This window comes from Rhinoraja longicauda, chromosome 7, assembly GCF_053455715.1.
Source record: "Rhinoraja longicauda isolate Sanriku21f chromosome 7, sRhiLon1.1, whole genome shotgun sequence".
NCBI lineage: Eukaryota > Metazoa > Chordata > Chondrichthyes > Rajiformes > Arhynchobatidae > Rhinoraja > Rhinoraja longicauda.
The window spans coordinates 43024277-43047378 of NC_135959.1; the positions used below are offsets into that span (position 1 = coordinate 43024277).

The 23102-nt window shown below is 40.1% G+C and overlaps 1 protein-coding gene across 1 annotated transcript in view; it reads left to right on the forward strand.

Annotated features, from left to right (window-relative positions):
* flt1 (fms related receptor tyrosine kinase 1) overlaps positions 1-23102 on the forward strand; it is a 131545-nt gene that overhangs the window by 91006 nt on the left and 17437 nt on the right. The window contains exons 16-25 of the mRNA XM_078402388.1: positions 454-585; positions 3308-3414; positions 6160-6289; positions 7432-7536; positions 8469-8582; positions 10753-10841; positions 11381-11531; positions 15438-15535; positions 18132-18254; positions 18913-19024. Of these exons, the coding sequence (XP_078258514.1) occupies positions 454-585; positions 3308-3414; positions 6160-6289; positions 7432-7536; positions 8469-8582; positions 10753-10841; positions 11381-11531; positions 15438-15535; positions 18132-18254; positions 18913-19024 (1161 nt within the window). The remainder of the gene's footprint in view (positions 1-453; positions 586-3307; positions 3415-6159; positions 6290-7431; positions 7537-8468; positions 8583-10752; positions 10842-11380; positions 11532-15437; positions 15536-18131; positions 18255-18912; positions 19025-23102) is intronic.

Consider the following 23102-nt stretch of genomic DNA (forward strand, 5'->3'; position numbering starts at 1 on the left):
CTTACACATTGAAATATTTTATAGTGATCCATTAACCTGAGCCTTCTGGGAATGGGCTTAACTTTTGTTATAATTTTGAACCTTTTAGTACAACATTCTTTTCTAGTATTTTTCCATATGTATGATGGATATGTTCTGGTTTTAGTTCCATTGTCCTATAAATTTGTTTTTTTTAAAGGGGGCAATCTGAAAATGTTGCATTAACATAAGGGAAAACCAAATCAAATCTTCTGTTATCTTTGTTAAGAATAGACTAAATAGGAAGTTGCCTTTTTTTTCCAGTGAAGATTGAGTTTTCCAACAGTGTGTCTGTATCATGCAGGATGTCATAGTATGAGATGGCTGTCTGCCTCTTCAGCTTATAGATGTAGTAAATGGAATCTAACTATAAACAAAATAAGCCTATGTGTGGAAAGCATAGTTCTAATTCTCTGCCACATACTTTGTACAAAGGTATTACTCTGGGACCAGGAAACAGAATGTTAATTATTGAAAGAGTCAAAGAAGAGGATGAAGGCTTATACCGGTGCCAGGCGACAAACAGGAAAGGCTTTGTGGAGACTTCTGCTTACATCACTGTTCAAGGTATCTGCAGAAAATAGAAGTGGGATGTAAAAAAACATGTTAGGATGGGTAAGAATGTAATTAAAAGTTAGAATTCTTAATTTGAAATTTGATTACCAGTCATTAAAATATTTTGTGTAGGAAGGAACAGCAGATGCTGGTTTACAACGAAGGTAGACACAAAATGCTGTAGTAACTCAGCAAGTCAAGAAGCATCTCTGGAGAAAAGGAATAGGTGATGTTTCGGGTCAAGGCCCTTCTTCGGACTCGAGATCCTATCATGGACATGAGAATATCATCTATGAGACATTGTGTGGAGATTGATATTCAGTTGATATTTTAACAACTAGTTCACTGGAATGGCTGAAAGTTTTTCTGTCATGTTTGAGGAATTGTTTTTGGAGATAGGCAAAGAACAGAGAGATGATAGGAAACACAAGGATTGTGGAATCTTGAACAAAACACAAAAGGACTGGACTCAGCGGGTCAGGCAGCGTTTATGGAGGGAATGAACAGGTGACATTTCGAGTCAGGACATTTCTTTAGACTGAAGAAAAGTCTCAACCTGAAAAGTCACCTATCCATTCCCTCCACAGATGTGGCCTGACCCGTTGAGTTAGTACAGTTTATAGTTTAGAGATACAGTACGGAAATCGACCCTTCGGCCCACCGAGTCTGTGCCGACCAGTGATCCCAGTACACTCGCACTATCCTACACACAAGGAACAATTTACAACATTTGCCAATTAACCTACAAACCTGTACATCTTTGGAATGTGAGAGGAAACCGGAGCACGTGAAAACCCACGTGATCACGGGGAGAACATACAAACTTCGAACAGACAGCATCCGTAGTCAGGATCAAACCCGGGTGTCTGGCGCTGTAAGGCAGCAACACTATTGCTGCGCCACCATTACTCTAGCACTTTGTGTTTTAAGAGAGATAATAGATGGCAGAATGGTGATAGATAAATGTAAGTTGGTGCCAGTTAGAAAACAGAACACAGAGTTTAAAGAAAGACTTTAAACATGGGGCAGTGCTTTACTCAGCAGTGGATAAGCAGGAACATTTAGGGCACCATCTATGGCAATCTCTCATAGCTATGGGAAGTGTACACATACGCACACACATATACCCACAAAATAACTAACATGAATCACTAATCTTCACCGAAATGAAGAAGGAAAACAAGGTTGTGTTCTAGTAATGGTTAGAATTCATCTTGTTCTGGATCCTACACCTCAAGATGTATGTGAGCCTTGCAGGTGGGTGAGGTATAGATTCATCAGAAATCTGCACCAACCAGATATCTTCAGCTATGGATGATCTTCATAGCATTTCTGTTGATCGAGCACGATCGGGACAATGTGCAGATACACAGAGAGGAGTGGGAGGCAAGTTCTCAAAAGAATGTAATTCTTCAACCTGGACCATATCAGCTAACTTTTGGTGGATGAAGGAAGTTGCCACTGAAATCCAATGACTAGCACAGCCTTAGCTGCAACCTTAGGGCAGAGTATGGATGGCCTTGCTTGCAAATGATCATAGCTGTATTCAAGCCCCCTTTCAGGATGATGCAGAAGATGTTTGCAATCTACTGTTGCATAAGACAAGTTGTTGAGGCTCTGCATCCAAAGTGTTACACCTACATTTAATTCCACCTTACCTGACATAACCAAGTGTAATATCACTTGCAAGGTTTATGGGGTTTAGCACAGTGATGGGATCCATAGTCATTGCTTTTCAAGAATTGTTTGTCAAGTTTCCAAATTCTGGGCTAAAAGACATTCTGCTGCCACAATATGTAGCCAATGTCAAGAGTCAAGAGTATTTTGTTGTCATATGCACCACAACAGAACAATACAATTCTTACCAACAATGTGTAATGTATAACTGAAGGCAGTACACAATGCTGAAAGAGTGGGTCATCATATAGCGTGGTAACAGGCCCTTCGGCACACCGAGTCCACACCGACCATCGATCACCCCTGCACAAGTTCTATGTTATCTCGCTTTCGCATCCTACACACTAGGGGCAATTTACAGAAGTCAATTAATCTACAAACTTGTACGTCTTTGGAATGTGGAAGGAAACCGGATCACCAGGAGAAAACCCACGCAGTCACAGGGAGAAGATATAAGTTCTGCACAGACATCACCCAAGGTCAGGATCGAACCCAGGTCTCTGGCACAGTGAGGCACATCTATACCACTTGAACTATCCTACTCACCCCTATTTGCCTCTTTACTCTGAGGGAAATAAACAGAGGCCAAATGTTTCTGCATTGGTACAGGCCCTGGAGATGGGAGGAGGGATGTGGCACCAGAACATAAGAAACCCAGCATTCTATTCTATTTTTCACCTGTGGAAGCAAGAGGGTAATTTTCAGACGAAAATGCTAATTGAGTCATTATGCACTATTTCTATGCAATTCAATACTTTTTAACCTAATCTAGATCTATTTAGATTGTTATAAATATCTTGCTCAAGGGTTGTTATCTGGTGAAAGTGGCAAAGCTCATTCAGAGTTTAACACCTTCAGTTTTGCAAGGCAAATGCTGGTAAATAAATCTAGAAAATAAATTTGTACTTTTCTTTGCATAGAATAAAATGATAAAAAAGAAAGTGAAAATTATATGAATGGTAATTGTTGTGGCAGCAGTGTTTTTTACATGAGGTGTCTATGCTATCAAAGGCTTCAGAAGAAAATAGTTTGTGTTTTCTCTGATGCATGATTCTAGGGTCAACAGAGAACTCAAACATGGAGCTGATCACCCTGACGTGTACCTGTGTAGCTGCTGCTCTTTTCTGGCTCCTCCTGACTCTCTTCATTCGGAAACTCAAAAAGGTAGGTCCTAGTTACTACCCTGGCCAAATCTTAAATGATCATTGATGATGTTAGTGTGTAGGAAGGAACACTAGATGCTGGTATGTATCGAAGATAGACACATGGTGCTGGAGTAACTTGCGGGTCAGGCATCATCTCTGGAGAAAAAGGAAAACAATTGATGATGTTAGACCTGCTGTGTGCATCAAAAACTCTTTTGGTTTCAGGACAAATTAAAAAATAAAATCTGCATTATAATGCATGTTGTGTATCTTCGAACTGCTTCTATGTATTGCTGTAGTACACTGAGGGCTTCAAATTTTCTGGCAATTGGAGTCACATGAGCACGCTTCCTTAACGCTATAAGGTAAACATAAGTGTATCCATTAGCAAGCTACTGCTGATCTGTTGTCTTCAGGTCAAGTAAAGTTTATTGTCACATGCACAAGCACGGTGAAGTACAACTACAAAGAAAACCTTGCAGGAGCAGTATCACAGGCACGTAGATTCAGACAAAATCATAAATTATACATCAATTACAAGTCAATTCTCAAGGCAGTGAAAATAAAAAACTGCAAAAAAAAGACATTTGTGACCAAACACAATTGGAAAATAATACCATGGTAGTGCAAGAGGAGGACTATAGTGTTCCATGGCTGAGGTAAGATTAGGATTGTGTAGGTCAGTTCAAGAACCTTATGGTTGCAGGAAAGTAACTGTCCCTGAACCTAATGGTGTGAGACTTCAGGCTTCTGTACCTCCTGCCCAATGGTACCAGCGAGAAGAAGGCAAGGCTTAGATGGAGGGGCTCTTTGATGATAGATGCTGCCTCTTTGAGGTAGCACCTTATGTAGATGGTTTTGATGGTGGGAAGGGCTGTGGCCATGATGAACTGGACTGAGTCCACCACTCTCTGCAGTCTCTTGCGTACCTGTGTTTGAACCATTACATGCTAATAATTAAGGAAATAGAGAAGGATGGGGCAGAAGTATGTTAAGAAGCCTATGGGAAAGACTGAGTCAATCAGGCCAGAAACAGGATTGAATAACACAATAATTATAGCTAAAGACACAAACGGCAACAGATTCAAGATTCAAGATTCAAGATTCAAGATAGCTTTATTTGTCATCCAAAAAAATGATTTTTTTGGACGAAATTCAGTCACCCACAGTCCAACAATAAAACATTAAATTAGGCAGATTACACAATAAAGCATTAAAATAGACAAATTACACAACCCCCCCCAACCCCCCCCCCCCCCCCCCAAAAAACCCCATCCATCACAGTGAGTCTCCTCCAGTCCTCTCCTCGCTGTGATGGAAGGCCACAATGTATTTTCCCTTCCCCTGCCGTCTTCTCCCGCGGTCAGGTTGTTGTGGCTGCAGGCCGCACCGGACGGTGAAAGGTCCGCAGATGCTGTAATCTTGAGCAAAAGGAGCAACCCCAGCTGAGTTCCTCTATCACTATGGTTTTTGTTTAGTTTAAAGATCCAGCGTGGAAAGAGACCCTTCGGCCCTGCGAGTCCACGTCGACCAACAATCACCCATACACTAGATATATTCTATACAATAGACAATAGACAATAGACACTAGGGACAATTCACAGAAACCACTTAACCTACAAACCTGCTTGTCTTTTGAACATGGAAGGAAACTGGAGCATCTGGAGAAAACCTATGCAGTCACAGCAAGAAGGGTCAAGTACATCTCCAGCTACACTAATTATATTTAAACTATACTCTATTGAGAATTATGTGGTGACTGAGGTGATACAGGTAAAGGCAGAACAAGAGACAAAATAAATGTTTGAGGGAGATGAAGTGGTGTTGGAGATAAATTTCAGAGTGGTAAAGTTGGTCATTTTCACAGCCACGTATGATGTCATTTATGTCATTGATTCAGTTTGTGGATAAGGTAGAAGTGGATAAGCTCGAAAGGCCGAATGGCCTACTCCTGCACCTATTTTCTATGTTTTCTATGAGATTGATGGGATCCAAGAGGTAATTCTGTAAAAATACAACTTATTCCAAAGCTTTGGAAACATCAATGGACAGTCATGTAAAAGACCACATGAGAATTGAGTTTTCTCTGGTGGGGATGGAAATGGGTGTCAGCTGAAAATGTAATACAAAGAATGTTGATGTTGAGACAAAATTAAGCACAGATTGGGAAAACTCCCATGAAAATTCACCTACTATTTTTTGCCAATATGAATGGTAGTCAGATGAAAGTTCATATATTTTTAAAGGGAGAAGTTCATGGACTGTGTCCAGGGTTAACAGTTTTATAAAGTATTTTTAATTTAAATTGGCTTTTAAAAACAGGCACGTAAAAATATTCATGAATAGTGCTTTCCTTTTAGAATTGTATGTGATTTGCTCAATTAAACTAATGTTTTCAACAAATATTTTGCAAATTTCTGATGCCTTTCTTGCTGAATACCCTTTCACTTTCTATACAAATAATTGTTCTTGTTAAATAAACCTTAACACTGAATGATTGTTTTATTCATGCTGGATTAATCAAGTCCGTCTGGCAGGATACATTGAGCATTGATTAGTCCAGTAAAAGATGCCATTTAATTTTGACTGGATCACACTACCAGTTTTGTCGCAAGCTATTGAACCTTGAAGGTTACTCCATTGGAAATGCTTAATGGTACAATGTTTTTCTTTCCAACTACAAACCATTAAGATGATGTGTGTTGGCATGATGTCTGAATGACACCAGTGGACAAATGTGTTTTCTCATGCTTTGGTTTTCCAGCCTAGATCTGCAGAGACAAAAACTGACTACCTGTCAATCATAATGGACCCAGATGAAGTACCACTTGATGAGCAATGTCTCCCTTACGATGACAATAAATGGGAATTTCCTCGAGGCAGGCTGAAGCTAGGTATGAGCACAAAAATGTAATGCTCGCTCTAGTACAAGGTAACATATACTGGCCAATCTTAATTCTCAATTGACAGTTTTGTTCTTAATAAACCTTGAGTAACGATGGCTAAATTCTTCTCTACATCCATGTTAAGCAATTCACATAAATTCAGTCTAATCCATTCAACCACGCTATTGGATCATTTATACCAGACGTCCAGATAGGTTTAGGTTGAGGTTTATGTTCAGATATAGATGTATTATTGTCACTTGTTACGAGGTACAGTGAAAAGCTTTGCTTTGCATGCTATCTAAACAGATCTGAAGATGTCCTAAAGTTCTGTGATCAAACACCGTATTTGTACACAATGCAGACACTACAACCAGTGTCACTTTCCTGAAAGGGTAGGTAAGGGAGATTTGCTTCAGAGAGTAAAATAACACTCCTCAAATAATGCTCCCTTACTAACTTCCTTGAAATCTTATTAGTTTCCCTGTATGATAATTAACTAAACTATATAAGTAGTATATAATGCATTTCTTTTCATTCAACATTTCTTGCTAACAGGTTTGAAGTAAACTCAATCTCAGACAAAATAATATAATGAAATCTCCTACAACATAATTTTAAACATTGATTTTCTTCTCTGCACAGCAGATTCCAAAATAATTTGTCTTTATAAAGTTAGCTCTTAAACTTGATGGTCTGTCTTTGTGATTGATTGGAACTTTGGCGCAAAAACAAAATACTTTTAATAATTTACAATGTGTACCATAGACATGGCCTTGTGCATGCTGACCAAGTTGGCATACTGAGTGGTCTAATTTGTCTGCATTTGACCCATTGCCCTCTAAGCCCTTCCTATCCATATATCTCCCAAAATGTCTTTTGAAAAGCGTAATTGTATTTGCTTCAAACCATTGATATTTAAATTCCATTGGTGTTTGTAGAGTGATTTGTGCATACAGTGATCACATAAAAACAATGATTCACAGATGACATTTACACTTTGCTACAGCATTGGATGGAAATGGATAAAAAGTAATAAGCATGTGTATTACAATGCCGCATAGCATATCTGAGGATGGTTATTGTACTGTAAATTCTAGAGAGAATGGAAATACCTATCTCATGAATTTCCATGCTTATCTCAATCCTAGGTAAACCTCTTGGCCACGGGGCTTTTGGGAAGGTGGTGGAAGCGTCTGCTTTTGGCATCAATAAATCAGCCACATGTAAAACCGTTGCCATTAAAATGCTGAAAGGTACTTTGACTTTGATGTTTTTTAAATATCATAATGATTTCCAGCTTAAAACCTGGTTCAGTGGTTCAATGTACTTTTTTGTCACTTTTTAAGTACAGTGCAGTTATTTTTTGCATACAGTTCGGTAACAATCCTACTACATATAAGGCACAATTAAACTAAGTACGAGAGTGTAAGATAGTAGACCATACACAAGAGTTGCCACATTTGAGGCACCATCTTGTACCCTTCAAGTTCAAAATTTAAAAAAAATGTTAGAGTCTTAATTTGGCCATAAAGGCCCGCTGTCCTGGTGGCGGCGCTTTATTTTAAATATATGTTTGACAAGAATATAATACCAAATAGTGAAAGGCCTGGATAGAGTGGATGTGGAGTGGATGTCTCCACTAGTGGGTGAATCTAGGACCAGAAGGCATAGCCTCAAAATAAAAAGACATATCTTTGGAAAGGAGATGAGGAGGAATTTCTTTAGTCAGAGGTTGGCGACTGTGGAATTTATTGCCACAGGTGGCTGTGGAGGCCAAGTCATTGCGTATTTTTAAGGCGCGATATTGACAGATATGATTGGTAAGGGTGTCAAGGGTACTGGAGAGAAATCAGGTGAATGGGGTTGAGAGGGAATGATAGATTAGCCACGACTGAATGACAGAGTAGATGCAATGGGCCGAATAGCCTACTTCTGCTCCTATGATTTATGAACTTATTATGAAATGAGTCTGTAAAATAATAAATGCTTGTTCTATCATTAAAAGATTTTAAAAATATTGAATTATTCTAAATCCTATGTACATGATCTGTATTTGTACTTAATCTGCTTGTGTACAACATTTGTGTACAACATTTGTTTATATCTTAAATGAATAGATATTGAAAATGTTACAGCTTAAGGTTTTGATTTCTAACTAAGTTATTTAATGACATTTTCTTTGAAGAGGATGCCACAGCCAGTGAACATAAAGCTTTAATGTCAGAACTAAAGATCTTAATTCATATCGGAAACCATCTAAATGTGGTGAATTTGCTGGGAGCATGCACCAGACATGGAGGTATGTAACATGATGACTGCCTCGCCAGTGTAATAGAACTTAATAGAATAGAACAAAATGTTCATTAATGTTTGTCTGAAATATTGGGTTATTTTTTATTAAAGATAATCATGTGATTGTAGAATAATGTGATTGTAGGGGCATGGTCGCGCAGCAGTAGAGTTGCTGCCTGATAGCGCCAGAGACCCAGGTTCGATACTGACTGCGGGTGCTGTCCATACGGAGTTTGTACGTTCTCCCCGTGACCAGAGTCGGTTTTCTCTGGGTGCTCTGGTTCTCTCCCACATTCCAAAGGCGTACAGGTTTGCAGGTTAATTGGTTTGATAAATTTGTAAAAATTGTCCCTATTGTGTGTAGGACAGTGCTAGTGTATGGAGATCGCTGGCCAGCACTGACTCGGTGGGCCGAAGGGCCTGTTTCCACGCTGTATCTCTAAACTAAACTAAACTAAACTAAACTAGAAGATCACAAAAGTTAAAAAAACTGCAGATGCTGAAAATTTGAAATTAAAACAGAAAATACTGGAGATACTCAGAACATAGAATGTAAAACAGTTCAGCACAAGAACAGGCCATTTGGCCCACAATGCTGAACGTGATGCCAAACCAACTATTATCTGTCTGCACGTAATCTACTTCTAGGGACTGTCAGTAGAAAGAGAAGAGTTAATTAAATGTTATGAAAAGATTTAAGGTGATGACCTACCATCAGAACAATTGCTATCAGGTCATTGACTTGAAACATTCTTTCTAGTAGAAGTATGAGTTCAGACAGATGGAACAAGGAAATGAAAGAGTGTCCATAGAAACCATGAGCATTGATGGTTGTTGCTGCAATGATTTCCAATGGGTAGATACCAACAGAGGCATGGACAGTGTTCAATTACGAGTCCAATGCTATTTAATAAGAATATGCCTATGCTTACCACTGTACCAGCAGCAACCTTGGTCCCTCAAGGGACTTCTGATCAGCCAGACCCTGTGCTATACCTACAGTAGTTGTCCTGAAAAAACAACAAGACCTGCTTCCCGAAAGCCCTGATGTTTCGATAATGCATGTCCTTAGCTGTCAAAACTCTCAAAAGATTTGTTTGTTTCTGACATTCATAAGCACTCAAAACAAATTAAAGGCTGCTAAAAAATAATATGTCTTTGAAAATAGAAGTAAATAAGTCCCACCTGCCTGCGTTTGGCTTATATCCCTCTAATCCTGTCCAATCCATGTACCTGTCTAAGTGTTTTTTAAACGTTGTGATAGTACCTGCCACAACAACCTCCTCTGGCAACTCTATACACCCACCAACCTTTGTGTGGAAAAAGTTGCCCCTTATGTTTCTATTAAATCTTTCCCCCCTCACCTTGAACCTATGTCCTCTGGTTCTCGATTCCCAAACTCCTGGGCAAGAGACTCTGTGCGTCTACTCGATCTATTCCTCTCATGATTCCTCCCACCACTAGAAGATCACCCCTCATCCTCCTACTCTCCAAGGAATCGAGCCCTAGTCTGCTCAACCTCTCCCTCTAGCTCAAGCCCGCATCCTGGCAACATCCTCGTAAATCTTTTCTGCACCCTTTCCAGCTTGACATCATATTTCCTATACCATGGTGCCCAGAGTGTCCGGATGCGTTTTAGATTGTTAATCTGTCTCTCTCTGCAGAAACAAAACTGTGCACCACTACTCCAAAAGCAAATGATTAGTGTCTCAGTTGGACATTTTGAACCTTGCAGTATATACAGTATAATACTGCAACTGAGTCCTGGAGCTTAGAATCGCCTGAAGACCCCCTACAAGAGGTGTGCAACTGATGATGATACTGAGAGCTTAGTGAAGAGAGGAAGTGGTATATACCAGTGCCAAGTTTCAAAAACATAATTTAATGCGAATGTCATCATCAAAACACCTTATGAATTTTAAATTTTCAAAAATATGTTATTACAAAGAAAAAATGTTTTGATCTTAAAACATAGATTAATTTTGAAATGCATCCTGAGAGCTACTTTAACCAGTTTGTGCATTCGGCAAAATCCTTTGTATTGATTTCCTAATGTGCAGAAACGAAGGGCAAGGTTCTTGATTCAAATACAAATTTGGATAATTACTTCATGTCTAATCCCGGAGTATCAATTTAATTAAACAAATCTATACTGTGCCCTATTTTTTTTGACGCAGGTCCTTTGATGGTGATTGTTGAATACTGTAAATACGGCAATCTCTCCAACTATCTTCAGATGAAGAGGCATAAATTTGTGTTGCACAAGGTGAATGTACATAACTATCTATTTCAAAATATCTTACTGAATTATTAACTTTCCATTCTATTGAATGTAACTGATGGACAATATTCTCACTCACATTGGGAAAATTCTGCATATCTCACCTATCAAAAGCCTATTCACTAATGATGATCTTATTGAACAAATTTGTAATAAACATAATTGATTTCCTTTTATTCTTGTTAACCAATGGTATTTATGATGGAGTTAGTCTCTCATTTAATGGTTGCCATGGCTGGGATGTGACTCGCTAGAGTGAATGGGTGAGTGATGGGGGGATGGAGTTGTTGGTGCGGTGGAGAGGACAGAGAGAAAAAAAAAATTAAGAGGTTCCCCTCAGCAAATAATTTCTATTTAGTAAACACAATGTAGTAGAAAGCTGTGAGTTAGGATTAACAATGGAACGGTACATTTTAAGTGGAATAACCTGTACCTCTGCGATAATATCAAGTTTTTAATGCATCATCTAAGATCAATCAAATTTCCAAGACAAAACTTTTGCCCTGCTTTCTGTCCATGTCTAGGAAACTGCATTACAAGCAGATCACATTCAAGAAAAGATCCCTATGGAGGGGAAAAAGAGACGGCTGGTTAGTGTTACGAGTTCTGAGAGTTCCACCAGCTCTGGATTTGATGAAGATAAAACTCTAAGTGATGTTGAAGAGGAAGAGGAGGGTAAGAACTGATTCCTTCCTCATTTCTTCCTGATTTACAGCCTTCAAAGTTATTTTTACATCAGACTGAGTATCTTTGATGTCCTTGCTGATTATCTCTCTAATAAACATCCGTGGGATATTCTTAATAGGAGGAGACACACCTTTCAGTTTGAAAAATAATAAAAATACACGATGTACTATGTATAAAAAAATGTTTTTCTTATCAGCATATCTGTAGTTTTCCAGATCTGTAGAGAGGAAACCTCACCTAGTTATTTTGCCACTAATCTCTGGGAGGTGAAAGGGTGTAGCTGAGTGTTAGCAAACATGGCAGGAATAAAAGACATATATCAGAAGTAGATGTAGCTTTCTCTGATCACTAATTAACCAAGTGAGTGGTAATTTAGCCATCCTATCCCACACAGACAACAGCAAGACATAGAACATTGAATGCAAAACATAGAACAGTACAGCACAGGAACAGGCCCCATGGCCCATATTGTCTGTGCTGAACATGATGCCAAGCTAAACTAATCTCTGCCTGCACGTGATCCATATCCCTCCATTCCCAGCATATCCATGTGCCTATCCAAAAGCCACTTAAATGCCGCTTTCGTATCTGCCTGCACCAGCGTTCCAAGCACCCACTGTTAAAAACGTATCCTGCACATCTCTTTTAAACTTTGGCTTTTCACTTGAAAGTTATGTCCTTTAGTCTTTGATATTTCCGTTCTGGAAAAAACTTTATGACTGTCTACCTTATCTATGCCTGAGAAAATCCTGAGAATATTTGAGAATAATCCTGAGAATGGATTCTAAGGCTTCCCTCTGCTTTACCCCTTCTCTGCTCTTGTTCATTGCTGGCATCTTCACTGTTCTGATCTAAGACAGTCTGAGAGTTTTGGTTACTCTTCTTTCTCCACAGATGTTGCCCGATCTCCATAATACTTCCAGCACATTTTGTTCTTATTTTAGTCTTTTACAGACAAATTATCATTTAGGTAAGGTACAAAGAACAAACAGCATCATCACATCAGTTCCATGACTTGAATCTGGGAACAAAGAAGAACATTTGGATTGTTGCGATCAAATTCGGATATAGAAATAGAAAGTCAATTAGCACTAGTACAAAGGAACTCTGTTGGAACCTAGGACATTGTAGTGAATTTTACCCTTTGAAGCTACATAAATTCCAACAGTTTATATTATACATACCTTACTATTGCATTTTTGTGCAATGTTTTTAATTGAAATAATTTCCTGATATATAGTTTTGCTTGTTGATGACAAACTGTCTGTCCAACTTAAACGGGGAAAAATTTGGAAACTGATGTACGTATTGGTCAGGACAGAAATGTATCAGCAGTGCAGCAGATTGTAGGAGAATTACTGGAAAAAGATTTTATGGAAAAAAGAAAGATTAATGATCTCCAGGAATGTGGGAGCGAATAGACTATCACAAGAAACACAGTGCCAATTGTGAACTATTTTGAATGACGAAAAAGAATGGAATTGCTTGCTCTTCAGGATTATTATATTGAGTTGGTTTACGAGGATACCGCAAAAGTGTGTTTGAGTTGATTGTGGCAATGCTGATCCCAGGGTTCCCATTAAATTAATCAAAAGGAAATCATTATAGATAAAAAGTTAAAATACTGATAACATCTGTTGTCTGTAGCAAAAAGAAGACCAGCAGGTCAGGTCGCATCCACAGTGAAAGTGAAAAATGTAATATTCCAAATATTGTCCTTTGGCTGAGCACATTTTTTGGAATAACATCAATCTTGGTCCATGATTCAAAGGATAGATGTAATGATGGAATTGGACAAGATTTCCTATAAAAAAATAATCTAATTGTGTAGAAACCTCTGTTGTTAACTGATCGAGTAGTAGAGTTGTAAATATCAGTTTATATTTAGGTGGTTAATTGTATTGCACATAACAGAATGGTTCTTTAGTTTAATTTAGTTTAGTTTAGTTTAGAAATACAGCACAGAAACAGGCCCTAAGGCCCACCAAGTCCATGCCGTCCAGCGATCCACATACGTTAGAACTATCCCACACACTAGAGACAATTAACAATTTTACCGAAGCCAATTAACCTACAAACATGTATGTTTTTGGAATGAGGGAGGAAACCAGAGCACCCGCAGAAAATCCACGTGGTCACAGGGAGAACGTACAAACTCCGTACCATCATCACCCCGCAGGCAGGATCGAACCTAGGTCTCTGGCGCTGTATGGCAGCAACTCTACCACTGCGCTACTATGTCGGCCCATTCTGATCTTTCCATTAAACAGTACAGCACAGGAACATGCCCTTCATATTTGTGGATTCGGCAATGCTTTGTTATATCTTACAAGATCTGCTCCACGTAATGACAGCCACATACTGGAGAACTTTTAATTTTCTATTTATTTTCTCAGACATCTGTTTCTCCCATACCTTGGGAGGGAGAGTGGGCAGAGAAGTGGCAGGTCGAATATAGTGTAGCAAAGTGTGGAGTCATGCATTTTGGTAGTAGGAATAAAGGGGTAGACTATTTTTTAAATGGGGTGAGAATCCAGAAATCGGAGGTGCAAAGGGACTTGGAAATGCTGGTGCAGGATTCCCAAAATGTTAATCTGCAAGTCAAATCAGTAGTAAAGAAAGCAAACAATGCTAGCATTTATTTCAAGAGGGCTTGTATACAAAAACAGGAATGTAATGTTGAGGCTCTATAAGGCACTGGTAAGGCTGCATTTGGAATATTGTGAGCAATTTTGGGCACCATATCTGAGGAAGGATGTGCTAGCTCCGGAGAGGGTTCAGAGGAGGTTTTCAAGAATGATCCCAGGAATGAGTAGGTTAACCTATGATGAGCATTTGTTGGCACTGGGCCTGTACTCGCTGGAATTTAGAAGAATGAGGGGGGACCTCATTGAAACATACAGAATAGTGAAAGGCTTGGATAGACTGGATGTGGTTTCCATTAGTGGGAGAGTCTAGGATTAGAGGTCATAGCCTCAGAATTTAAGGACGTTCTTTTAGGAAGGAGATGAGGAGACATTTCTTTAGTCAGAGGGTGGTGAATCTGTGGAATTCTTTGCCACAGAAGGCTGTAGAGGCCATCAGTGGATATTTTTTAAGTCAGAGATATGTAGATTTGTGATTAGTACAGGTGTCAGAGGTCATGGAGAGATGGCAGGAGAATGTGGTTAGGCGGGAGAGATAGATCAGCCATGATTGAATGGAATAGTAGACGATGGGACGAATGGCCTAATTCTACTATTCTTTATGACCTTATGGCCTTGAGTAAATACCACCGCAGGCAATTGGAGCAAGCTTGGATAGGCCATTTTGGTCAACGTGGATGAGTTGGGCTTGTTCTCTTGCTGTATGACTTATGACTCTAATACAGTTTAGAGTTGTCATAAGATTCAGGGTAAAGCAACTCCAGAAACCTTCTTTGTTGAATCTTGCCTGAGCTGTTTGCATGGGACTTCTGGTGAATGCCATTGAATTTTCCAAGTTGCACCAGGATTAAAAATATAGAAAAAAATTGAATCAACATTAAAGGATTATATCTTATCATTCCCCATACAGTAGGGTTTTTAGGGGGGCAACGTTTGAGGAGATGTTCAAGAATTTTCTTTTACACAGAGGGTTGTGAAGGCCTGGAACGCACTGCCAGGGTGATGGTGGAGGCAGATACGTTAGCGGCATTTGAGAGACATTAGGATGGGCACATGGATATGCAAGGAATGGAGGGATATGGATTATGTGCAGGCAGATAAGAGATGTCATGTTCAGCACAGACATTGTGGGCCAAAGGGCCTGATCATGTGCTGTACTGTTCTGTGTTCTATGTTTATTATTGAAGTAATACCTGCTGTAGTAATCCAGAATTAACCATTCACTCCCTTCTTTTTCAATAATTGATAGATGCTGATGACTTATTGAAACAAACAATGACCATGGAGGATCTGATCAGTTACAGCTTTCAAGTGGCTCGAGGCATGGAATTCTTAGCTTCAAGAAAGGTTTGAGTACAATCTGAATAAAGATACTGAACCTCAGAGTAATTGATATTAGGAATAATTAAATATCACCCATTCCAACTGTTACATTAAGATAATGTCCAATCAAAAAGAGCAAAACGTGAGGGTGGAAGATTGATCAATATTTCAGGTTAATTAGACCTTTGTAACAAATAACCAGCTCACAACTTATCATTTGTTTTACTACAATTTGATGGACATTTAAGTTTATTTTCACCTGCAATAATATCAGTGCAAATCAGTATGATACCAGTCGCAGACTTTAGAATGGTGGGAAAGGTTTTGAACTCATTTATTTAATTAGGTTCTTGAAAAAATTACTCTTTAAATAACATCTGTAAAATCTAAGTATTTTAATTTCAGAGAAAAATTAAATGCTGAAACCGACCCTTCATCATTGACAAATAAAATAATACAGCAAAATTATGCACATTTGCACAAAAACAAAGATTCCACACGATATATTGTACCAACAATAATTTCTGTGTCAATTCATAAGTGGGAGGAAATTAGCTATGATTTATAACTGCATGGCTTACATTTTCTTGCCCCAAAAAACATTTGAACAAGTACATGGAGAGGTTGAGAGGGATATGGGCCAAATGCAGGCAGGTGGGACTAGAGTAGTTGGAGCATATTGGTTGGAGTGGGCATTGTTAGAAGGGCCTGTTTCCACACTGTATAACTCTATGACTAGCTGATTTAATTGACCCAGTGCACATTTCCTCCAAGAAATTGGATATGCAGGGAATGGAGAGATATGGATTATGTGCAGCCAGATAGAATTGGGCTTAGCATCATGTTCAGCACAGACACTGTGGGCTGAAGAGCCTATTCTCGTGCAATGGGGTTCTATTTTCTATAAATTGCAGATTTGGGGGAAACCAACAATCTTCATTATTTACACACATCAATGGGGACAGAATCTGCAGGCTGGAGAATTCAGTTCTAGAATTGACACTGTCATACCACCAGAGCATCTTCCAGCCTCACTTTCTAATATGTCACATCATTCATCCGAGCTCGTGTAGAACACAAAGTGCTGGAATAACTCAGCGGGTCAGCCAGCATCTCTGGAGGACATGTTTTGGGTGTTTTGGGTCAGAATCATTCTGATGTGATGTTTTGACAAGTGATGTTTTGGGTCAGAATTATTCAGAAGGGTCTAAAGAAGAATCCCAACCTGAAATGTCTCCTATCCATTTCCTCCAGTGATGCAGCCTGATGCACTGAGGTACTCTAGCACTTTGTGTTCTATGCAAGTTTCCAGCATCTGCCATTCCTTGTGATAACATTAGTTGAAGCTCTCTTTTGCTGACTGCAGCTCTTTTTTTAAACAATAGCATGACTTGCGTGCATCGACCATTGATCAGCCTTCACTTAGACCTGTTGTGGGACAACTCATTGCACAGGTCTTGGTCAGGCCACTTTGGTGGAGACATAATGTGGGCCAAGAGCAGACTGGAGAACATGATGACTTCCTCCCTACCTCCCTACTTAGCTTCATCGCATTTGTTTCAGCTGTTATACTGTGGTTGCCTCAGAAAAATTGTTTTAGTGCTGACTTGCCTAGCAATGATGAAGTAGTTGTGACCTCCACTCAAAGGTCCCAATAGGAAATACTTAGGTCCCCTATCGGTCATAATGAACTGCATTCAATGCATTTTTGGCAAACTGTACAAACACTAGTCACCACATGTATAGTGAGTGCACAGACAGCTGGTGAGTCAAATTTCAATACTTTTAGTGCTAGCCATTCAAGTGCACCACATTGAGTAAATCAATTTCTGATGCTGGCAAATGGGACCAGCTTAGATGGAGCACATTGGTTGGTTAGGAGGAATTGGACAATTGATCTGTTTCATGCTGTATGACGCTAAGACTTTATAATCTTCCAAACGCACAGGAGCTTGGAACAAATCTAATATTATTTGAACCATTCCTATTTTAAGGGTTCATTTTTCCTGGGGATGTAGACAGAAGTAAGTAGGAAGTAAGTAAGTAAGCAAGTCTGCTTGAGTTCCTCAGAACATACGTAACAAATGTATTTGTTGATGCAGGAAGATGATAGTCAATGGAGATGATAGTCAATGGATCGTCAATGGACAATCGTCAATGGATAGTCAATATTCCTCTGTCCATTGCTTTACATAATTGGTGGCAGATCCTGTGCTTTGCCCTGTGGCACTGTGAAACTGTCATAGAAAAGTCAAAGACAATTTTTTTCTTACCTGTTATGTGCTGCCAAGTTAAAATGTTCACATGAGCAATGCTTATGCCCTCCTCTTCCTCCCATCTAGGATTGGAATGAAAGGTTATTACATTTAATTACTTATTTCAAATCACGATTTCTGAAAACAAATACATTTGTTACGTATGTTCTGAGGAACTCAAGCAGACTTACTTACTTACTTACTTCCTACTTACTTCTGTCTACATCCCCAGGAAAAATGATCATTTTTTGTGTCATTAGGCTAAGAGGTTTCACTGAAAAAGTTTCATTCTAAATAATGATATCAGGAAACTCATGGCAATGATTGAGGAAATGAGTTTCAAGAATGTAATTCTTTTATTGCAGTGCATTCATCGAGACCTGGCAGCAAGAAACATCCTTTTATCTGAGAACAATGTAGTGAAGATCTGTGACTTTGGACTTGCACGAGATATTTATAAAGATCCTGATTACGTACGAAAGGGAGATGTAAGTTAATTTAATTGAAAAGACATGAATAATTTGACAAGTAAAAAATGGAAAATTACCTGGCAGAAGGAACTAGTCATATCCCCTCCATTCTTAGAATGAGGCTAAACATAAATTGGAGAAACAGCACCTCATATTTTGCCAAGGCATTTTACACCCCAGCAGTTTGACAGTATGAGTCTGAAGAAGGGACTCGACCCGAAAAGTCAACTTTTCCTTCTCTCCAGAGATGCTGCCTGTTCCGCTGAGTTACTCCAGCTTTTTGTGTCTATCTTCAGTATGAATATTTATGTCTCTAACTTCAAGTAACCCCTGCACCCCTCTCTCTCCGTCCCTCCCCACCCTAATCGCCGTACTAGTTTTACTGTCGTCCTATTGAGTTCCACTGTCTGAGTAACTCGTTATTACCTGTCCCACAGCCAACAATGGACCATTGTGGGCTCCACATTTCCTTGATTATCGGTGCTTTTTGCATATCTTCCATTCATTTGTCCTCAGTACCATCTATATCTCTCTTTCCCCTTTCCCCTGACTTTCAGTCTGAAGAAGGGTCTTGACCTGAAATGTTACATTCTCCAGAGATGCTGCCTGACCCGCTGAGTTACTCCAGCCTTTTTGTCTGGCTTATGTTAATAACTTTGTTCATCAATATTTGCAGGCAAGGCTCCCTCTCAAATGGATGGCCCCCGAATCTATATTTGACAAAGTTTACAACACTCAAAGTGATGTCTGGTCTTATGGAGTTTTACTGTGGGAAATATTTTCCTTAGGTACGTCGCAGTATCTACGTTTATGTATTTCAAGTCAAGTCAACTTTATTTGTCACATACATATATATACAAGATGTGCAGTGAAATGAAAGTGGCAACGCCTGCGGATTGTGCTAAAACTACAAAACAGAATCAAATTTTTTTTTTAACACAAAAAAATAAATTAAGACAGTAAATTAAATTAGTCCCTGGTGATATGAGAGTTAACAGTCCTGATGGCCTGTGGGAAGAAACTCCGTCTCATCCTCTCTGTTTTCACAGTGTGACAGCGGAGGCGTTTGCCTGACCGTAGCAGCTGGAACAGTCCATTGCTGGGGTGGTAGGGGTCCCCCATAATGTTGCTGGCTCTGGATCTGCACCTCCTGATGTATAGGTCCTGCAGGGGGGACGAGTGTAGTTCCCATAGTGCGTTCAGCCGAACGCACTACTCTCCGCAGAGCCTTCCTGTCCTGGGCAGAGCTATTCCCAAACCAGATTGTGATGTTTCCAGACAAGATGCTTTCTACAGCCCCAGAGTAGAAGCACTGAAGGATCCTCAGAGAGACTCTGCATTTCCTCAACTGTCTGAGGTGGTAAAGGCGCTGCCTTGCCTTACTCACCAGTGTGGCAATGTGTGTTGTCTATGTCAGATCCTCTGTGATGTGGACTCCCAGGTATTTAAAGCTGCTCACCCTATCCACAGTAATCCCATTTATCTCCAGTGGGGTGTACGTCCTCGGATGTTGAGCTCTTCTAAAGTCTACAATCAGCTCCTTAGTTTTTGTGACATTCAAGAGGAGGCTGTTGTCCTGACACCAGAGTGCCAGATCAGCCACCTCCTCCCAGTAGGCTTTCTCCTCGTTATCGGAGATCAGGCCCACCACCACAGTGTTGTCAGCAAACTTGATGATGGAGCTGGAGCTGAACCTGGTCACACAGTCATGTGTGTACAGGGAGTACAGTAGGGGGCTAAGGACGCAACCCTGGGGAGATCCTATGTTCAGGGTGAGAGGGCTAGATGTGTGTTCCCCCATCTTGACCACTTGGGGCCTGGCGGTGAGAAAGTACAGGACCCAGGCACACAGGGGAGTGTTAAGCCCCAGTTTCAGCAGCTTCTCAGCCAGTCTGATGGAGACTATTGTGTTGAAAGCTGAACTAAAATCAATGAACAGCATCCTCACATAGCCCCCCTTCTGGCTGTCAAGATGAGAGAGAACGGTGTGCAGAACCTGGGAGACCGCATCATCCGTGGATCTGTTCGGACGGTATGCGAACGGCAGCGGGTCCATATTGCGAGGGAGGAGGGCACAGATGTTCTTGATCAGCCTCTCGAAGCATTTCATGACAACCGAGGTGAGGGCCACCAGTCGATAGTCATTCAAACAAGCTGGAGAGGCATTCTTTGGCACTGGTACGATGATGGATCTTTTGAAGTATGCAGGGACCACGGACTTGGCCAAGGAGAGGTTGAATATTGTGGTGAGTACTGGAGCAAGCTGAGTGGCACAAGACTTTAGTACTCGCCCAGATATGCCATCTGGGCCTCCAGCTTTCCTCGTGTACACACGCGTCACAGCCCTCGGACACACGTCATGCTCGGACACTGAGAATGTGTGCACATCCCCAGCGGTGGATCCCCCTCCAGCACGCTGGCGGTGTTGTTTTTAGACGGCGAGCACCATATTGTATTGATGCTTTAGGGCTACACATTGATTGTCATGCAAATATGTGCAGATTATTTAGTTTAGTGTATTTTTATCACATGTCCCAAAATACAGTGAAAAGCTTTAGTTGGCGAGCTATCCAGTTAAGAAAAGACTTTGCATGATTACAATCAAGCCGTCCACTGTGTGCACAGATGGAGGATAAAGAGTACAGTATTTTAGTGCGAAGCTATCTATATATTTATATTTATATAGACATGTGGTTTGGAATATGAAATATTTTATTTTGGTTAGCAGTTGTTTGACCCACAGAAAACTGCCCAAAATTGCTGATAAAAATAGGTTTTTCAGTATCTCCAAGTATTTTCTGTTTAGTATGACTCGGTAATGACACACACCCTTGCGCTACTTGAATTGTATTGACTAACAGACTAGCCGTGCTTGACATTTGACACTGCCTTTTACCCTAACCACATCCCTATGAATCTCTGTAACTTCCTCCAGCCCCACAACAGTCTGAGCTCTCTGAGCTTCCTCAGTTCTGCTATGTAGAATTCGTCAAAATTGACAGTATGATCGTAACGGCACATAGGTTAAAGGCCCTAAAATAAACTGCACCCCACTGCATCTATTAGATTAGCCTAAACATTGTGGTCTGCAGTGAAGTCATCCCTATGAAATGAACTTTCTCTTTTCTGGTATTAGTTTCATTCTATGCATCCCTACCAGCTTGCCATTGGGATAGTCATTGAGCCATAGGAAGATACGACATGGGAACAGGCCCTTTAGCTCCCAATTCTGTGCTGACTATCAATCCACTATTCCAACATGAATCCCATTATTTTATTCTCCCCACATTTTCATTAACTACCCCCCAGATTCTACCATTCTCATACACACTTGGGACAAATTACAAAGGCTAATTAACCTACCAACCTGCATATCTTTGGGATGTGGGAGGAAATTGAGCACTCACAGGAAACCCACAAGGTCACAGGAAGAACGGGCAACCAGAGATTATCTAAGATCAGCATTGCACCAGGTCTCTGATGCTGTGAGGCAGCATCTCTACTGCTGCTCGACTGTTGTAAAATGGTTATAATACTAGAGGTGCAGTCAAATGCATTGAGGGTGGAGCAGTTGATGTAATCTAGGCAGACCTCTCCGTAAGACATACAAAAATGTTCAGGCCCCAATATTGAACCCATTATGAATATAAAATATGAGTCATCATGAGAGTTGTTTATAAATAGCACATTATCCAAATGAAATTGAGTGTAAGTATAGCATGTTTGTTACTAAGTAAAATTCTAATATGCCGTAATTTATTCATCTTGATAGACTATTCAAATTGGCTCAGCATCCTTCCAATACATCTACTTTTTATGTAGCCACCTTCTTGCACTTGCTTGGTATTTGCTAAAATTGATGTTCTGGCTTGTAGATAGGATAGCTTCTGGCTACTGGTGGGTTAAAGGCTGCTTGATCCCCTGTTGTTCTCTGTATTAAATAGGGAATGCCTCAGATATAATCCAGTCGCATTAATTCAACTGGTTGTTTGACAAGACCATGGATGATCACCGCCAGTCAAAGAAGGAGAAGAGTCTTCAGGCGTTTATGGAATAATCAACAGCAAGATAGATAATAGATAATATTAATATATAATAGATGTTCTATCGATAATCTATCTTGGACTCTGATAGTTCCCCATGTATGCGTGTCCCAAGACCAACTATAATTAGCTATTTGATTAGCATAGCTATATAGTCTGAAGAAGGGTCCCAACCTGAAATGTTGCCTGTCTCAAAACCTCTCAAGTTCGCAAAGCCTGGTTGACACAGTCTTTCCAAAAGGCTTCTTAACAGTCTTCACCTGCCTCATCCTCCTCTATTTTATTGTCCATTAATCATTGTGAACTAGTTCAAATGTCTGCATGCACATCTTCAGATTGTAAGAACTAGTTCAGGGGCAGCACGGTGGCACAGCGGTAGAGTTGCTGCCTTACAGTGCTTGCAGTGCCAGAAATCTGTGTTTGATCCCGACTGTACGGAGTTTGTAGGTTCTCCCCATGACCGCGTGGGTTTCCTTTGAGATCTCGGTTTCCTCATACACTCCAAAGACGTACAGGTTTATAGGTTAATTGGCTTGGTTAAAGTGTAAAAACTTGTCCCTAGTATGTGTAGCATCATGTTAATGTTCGGAGGTCGCTGGTCGGTGTGGACTAGGTGGGCTAAAGGGCCTGTTTCCGCTCTGTATCTCTAAAACTAAAAGTAAGTTGCCTAACAATATTTGGTCTTTTAGAGTGTATTGATGGTTTATTCTACCAACAATCCTCTGTACACAATTCTCAGAACTAGAAATTATCAGCCAGACAAATTATCTCACTTGTCGTGTTAAGAGAATGAAGAGAAGGTGCATTGAGATATGAAAACACA